General features: G+C 42.4%; 1 protein-coding gene across 4 annotated transcripts in view; it reads left to right on the forward strand.

Annotated features, from left to right (window-relative positions):
• Positions 1-4,200, forward strand: part of LOC102673597 — a 106,876-nt gene that overhangs the window by 76,598 nt on the left and 26,078 nt on the right. For 2 of the 4 annotated variants that reach the window (XM_031509350.1, XM_031509353.1), the window contains 2 exons: positions 3,467-3,563; positions 3,951-4,200. In XM_031509350.1, the coding sequence (XP_031365210.1) occupies positions 3,467-3,563; positions 3,951-4,200 (347 nt within the window). The remainder of the gene's footprint in view (positions 1-3,466; positions 3,564-3,950) is intronic. The other 2 variants (XM_031509351.1, XM_031509352.1) reach the window with 2 other exon arrangements.

Raw genomic sequence — 4,200 nt, forward strand, 5'->3', positions numbered from 1 at the left:
TCTTGCCAAAAAATCATTGGACACTTTGAATAATTTTTAACATTCTATTTTTGGTTCGTGAAAATATAAATCAGATTTGACAAGAATGAAGAAGAGAAATTTGTAGAAGAATTCAAAAAAATTTATAAAAACTTTGAAAATTCATTACGGATAATTGAATAAACACACGAAAAAAATATAAGATATTAAATAATCACTTCAACGAGATACTACGAATCACCTATAAATTATCACCAAAACTTATTAAAGATTTCGATAATTTCATGATTCAAAAGAACTCTCTTTCTCTCTCTCGAATCAAAAAACTGAATCCACCGAAAAAATCCGCGACACAAAAGGAAAATACGAAACAAGATTGAAAACAGTGGGAAACGAAATATCTCGACGAGACGTCCTAAATAGAAAAATCAGGATCAAGAAATGGAAAACAAGACGAGGGGTGGTAGAGCGAGGGAGGAGGAAGGAGCGAGAGGTCGAAGGTTGCGAGAAGGCAGGAAAGAGATGGAGAGAGAGAGAGGGATACGAAACGAGAGCACGATGTAGTCATAATGGAAGCGCAGAGATTTAACAACGTTACAATGAACGAACGAGCGTAGCCTGGACCCTCGAAAGGCGGCCGCCACCGCCGCCTCCAGGAGCCGGAGGATCGCAGATTGAATTGTAAAATAACCGAGAGGGGAACAATGCGCCTCGGTACAACATTGTGTTTGCATTTAAATAATCCGCGAGCCCGCGGGTACGCTTATCCTCGCGACTTCGTTCTACCCTCCACACACACACACACCCCTCCTCCCCCACCACCATCCCCTTGTATCGTGTCCATTTGTCTCGCCTACGCTCTATGCAACTCGCGCGCCCTTATTTCCCCGTGGAAACGGGAAACGCAGCTTCCATTCCATACATCTATATAGCATGTGTGTGTATATATATATGTATATACATGGAGAAGAGAGTAAATAGAGGAGAAGGAGAATTTTCACCGGTTGTTTCATTCTCGCGTGAAATATTCGAGGCTCGAATAATAATTGGATCGGCTCGTTTTATTATCGTTCAGTGTTGGTGAAAAAATGAAAAATTTGATCTAGTGATTAAATGATTGTACCTTCAATCGAATCTGATCATACAACTTTCGAATGAACGTTATTCGAGTATAATAAATTCAATAAATAAAGAAAATTAAAAGGAAAAATTTCGAGTTCGATCGAGTTTTCCAACTCGAAGTTGATCCTCGAAACGGTATCGAAGAGGGAGGGAATAATTGAAACGATCGTCGCGTCGTCGATTCGTTTCCGTTCTTTCCAAAACGATCGAATCGAAGGAAAGCGGAAGAGAAGCTCGCCCCTTCGTTTCGAATCATCGTCCCTCAATTAGCTAATGAACAGCGCATAAGTATAGAGAAACAAACAACGCCGCGACCATTAGTAGAATGTACGCGGCCGTTTCTAGTTTGTACTAATTGTAAGTAGCGAGTAATTAATGCGGTCGATTCGAGTCCGATCTGTCGAACCGCTGACCAACGGCATCCAACGGAGCCAATGTGGAGAGGGGGAGAGGAGAGCAGAGAGAGGAGGGGGAGGTTGAATGGGTAGGGTAGGTTGTAGGGTGCGGAGTAGACACGGGGATTGCAGGTGGGCCGCTCGCTACATAGTGGGGAGCGGAGAGAGAGAGAGAGAGAGAGAGAGGTGGCGCAAAGGGGGAGGGGGTTGTTCCGGCTCGGGTACCGGCATTGTTTCACGGTGGATGAGAATTTAATTTGCACGACGAAGAGGGATAGTTGGTAGCTGGAGAGAGGAGAAGGAGGGAGCTAGCACGAAGGTGGAAAACGGAAAGAGAGAGAGAGAGAGAGAGGAAAAGATAGGAGTGGAAAAGGAGGAAGTGGGACGGTGGAGTGAAGGTGGAGGGTCGGATGGGTGCTGCCTTGTTTAAGCGTGGGTGGGGGGTGTCAAATTGAATTACCCCCTGGTTTCACGGTCCCTGGGGACGTTTGCTGGAGCGCTGGCGCTCTCTGTGCTTCTACGTCAAGGCTGTACCATCCCCCGTTCGTTGTAGATGGGGTTTTATCCGCGTGCACACCGTTCCACGGTTTGTAGCGGTGCACGATGTACACGGGTGTACCTTCATGGAGGCGTTTTCAATTAAAATCAACACCGAGGGTTGCCTCGTATTCTCTCTCTCTCTCTCTTCTCCCTCTTCCAGTTCTTCTGTCTCAGTTCTGTCGTTGGTTGGACGTCGTCTATCGATCACGCTGTCTCTTTCTCTCGTACCTGCGCAAAATCGTGTTCTCCTTTTTTTTTGTACTTTTTCTCCCTCTTTCTCTCTCTTTGTCTCGTATCTGGTTGGCTCTGGTTGCCTCTGTCTCTTCTCTTTGTTATTACTTTTTGTATTTCTTTCTTTCTTTCTTTCTTTCTTTCTTCCTCTACTTTTTGATAGTTGCTTTGTTTCTGTTTCTTCTTTTTTTGTTTTTTGTTCTTTCCTCCTCCTTTCCCTCCCCGGCACCGCCGACTGTCCCTCATGAAAAATTCACGAATCTCGCGAGTCCCGATGAAATCTTGTTGCCGCGTTAAACTAATGGAAGGTTGGTCCATCGGTCCCGGAGCATTTATTTATCGGTATTTCGCCTCCCATCTTGCGAGACGTTCCTCTCTTCGTCTAAGAGGATAAGGAACCCGGTTCTTTTGCCGTCTCTCCTCGTCGATTCACCTTTTTCTTTCGCCACCGATTTCCCTCTCTCTCTCTCTCTCTCTCTCTCTCTATCTTTTCGCTCTCCGTGGTGCGCGTCACCTTTGACGGGGTAGAATTCAAAGTTCGATTCCAAATCGATTGCAAATCACGATAACGCTTTATGCAAAATTGCTCGTTATTATGTATAGAATATAATAAACGTTGTAATGAAATTTTTAAGAGATTAAAAAAGACGGGATACATTATTAGTTGTATAAAAAGTTTGTCGTTCCTTTTACAAATGTATATATATATATATATAAAAATAACGAAAAAATCGAACGATCTTCCGTCGTTCGAAAATTGAATTTAATCACACTTGAAATCCGTTCGCGTTCTCGCGTGAACGAAAGTTAATCGATCTAATAATGGACATACAACGAGATCAATTTTAGTCGTTATTGAAACAGACAGGAGCATCAGAAGAAAAAACGATTTAATCGAACTGAATACGAATATCCATATCCACATCTCGCGTTTGATTGACGAGAGTGATCGACAGAGCGTTAATAAGTATGATGAAGGGAAAAAAAACTTACGTTCTCTTGTGTATCTATAAGAATACTTCACTTGAACTTGTGAAATTTATATTTGAATATTTGAATATTTATCGAGAAAATTTTTAATTTCCGAGAGATGGTTTGCGAGATGATTGCGACGACGATGATGAGTGTCTGTTGTGAAAATTGATCGTTATTTCTCGAATATTTTTCTTCTTTTTTTTTTTTTTTTTTTTTCGCAGTAGAATGGACGGGCCGGCGGTATTATCGATGCCGCCGATAACCGCGCCCCAAAAATCGGCACAATCGCCGCAGCCGCAGTCGCATTCGAAATCCAATCAGGTATGTGTTTTTTGTATTACATGGGGTTTTATAATTTTATCCAACAACGGATTATTCAGCCGCGTTTTATTCTCTATTTGTAAAGAAGAAACGCTCAAATACTCATTATTCTCTGATAACGTTTTACAATCAACGTTATTCTTAATTTTATATTAATATATAAAATAATATTATTATTATTACATATATCATTATTCTTAATTTTCTTCGCGAATATACTGGCAGAAAATTAGCGCACAACGTACTCTGTCAGCATACTGTTTCATTTTCGCGAGAATAAATAAACGAAATTCTATTATATTATAATCCCATGGTTTCGAAGAAAATAAAGAGAGGAATAAGAAATAAAAAATGGAAATGTTAAATTCGCTTAATTCGATTTTATAGCTGTAAATCGTGTAAGGCCACGTTGTGAATCTAAACCGTCAGGAGTTGCAGGTGGGCACCGTGTCCCTTTACGGAATTCACATCGTGTCGCTGGTGATCGAGGGCCAGGAGAGGCTCTGCCTGGCCCAGATCAGCAACACGTTGCTGAAGCAGTTCAGCTACAACGAGATCCACAACCGAAGGGTCGCGTTGGGCATCACCTGCGTCCAGTGCACCCCCGTCCAGTTGGAAATCCTCCGCCGTGCCGGTG

The sequence above is a fragment of the Apis dorsata genome, unplaced genomic scaffold (assembly GCF_000469605.1).
Source record: "Apis dorsata unplaced genomic scaffold, Apis dorsata 1.3 scaffold_142, whole genome shotgun sequence".
Taxonomy (NCBI): domain Eukaryota; kingdom Metazoa; phylum Arthropoda; class Insecta; order Hymenoptera; family Apidae; genus Apis; species Apis dorsata.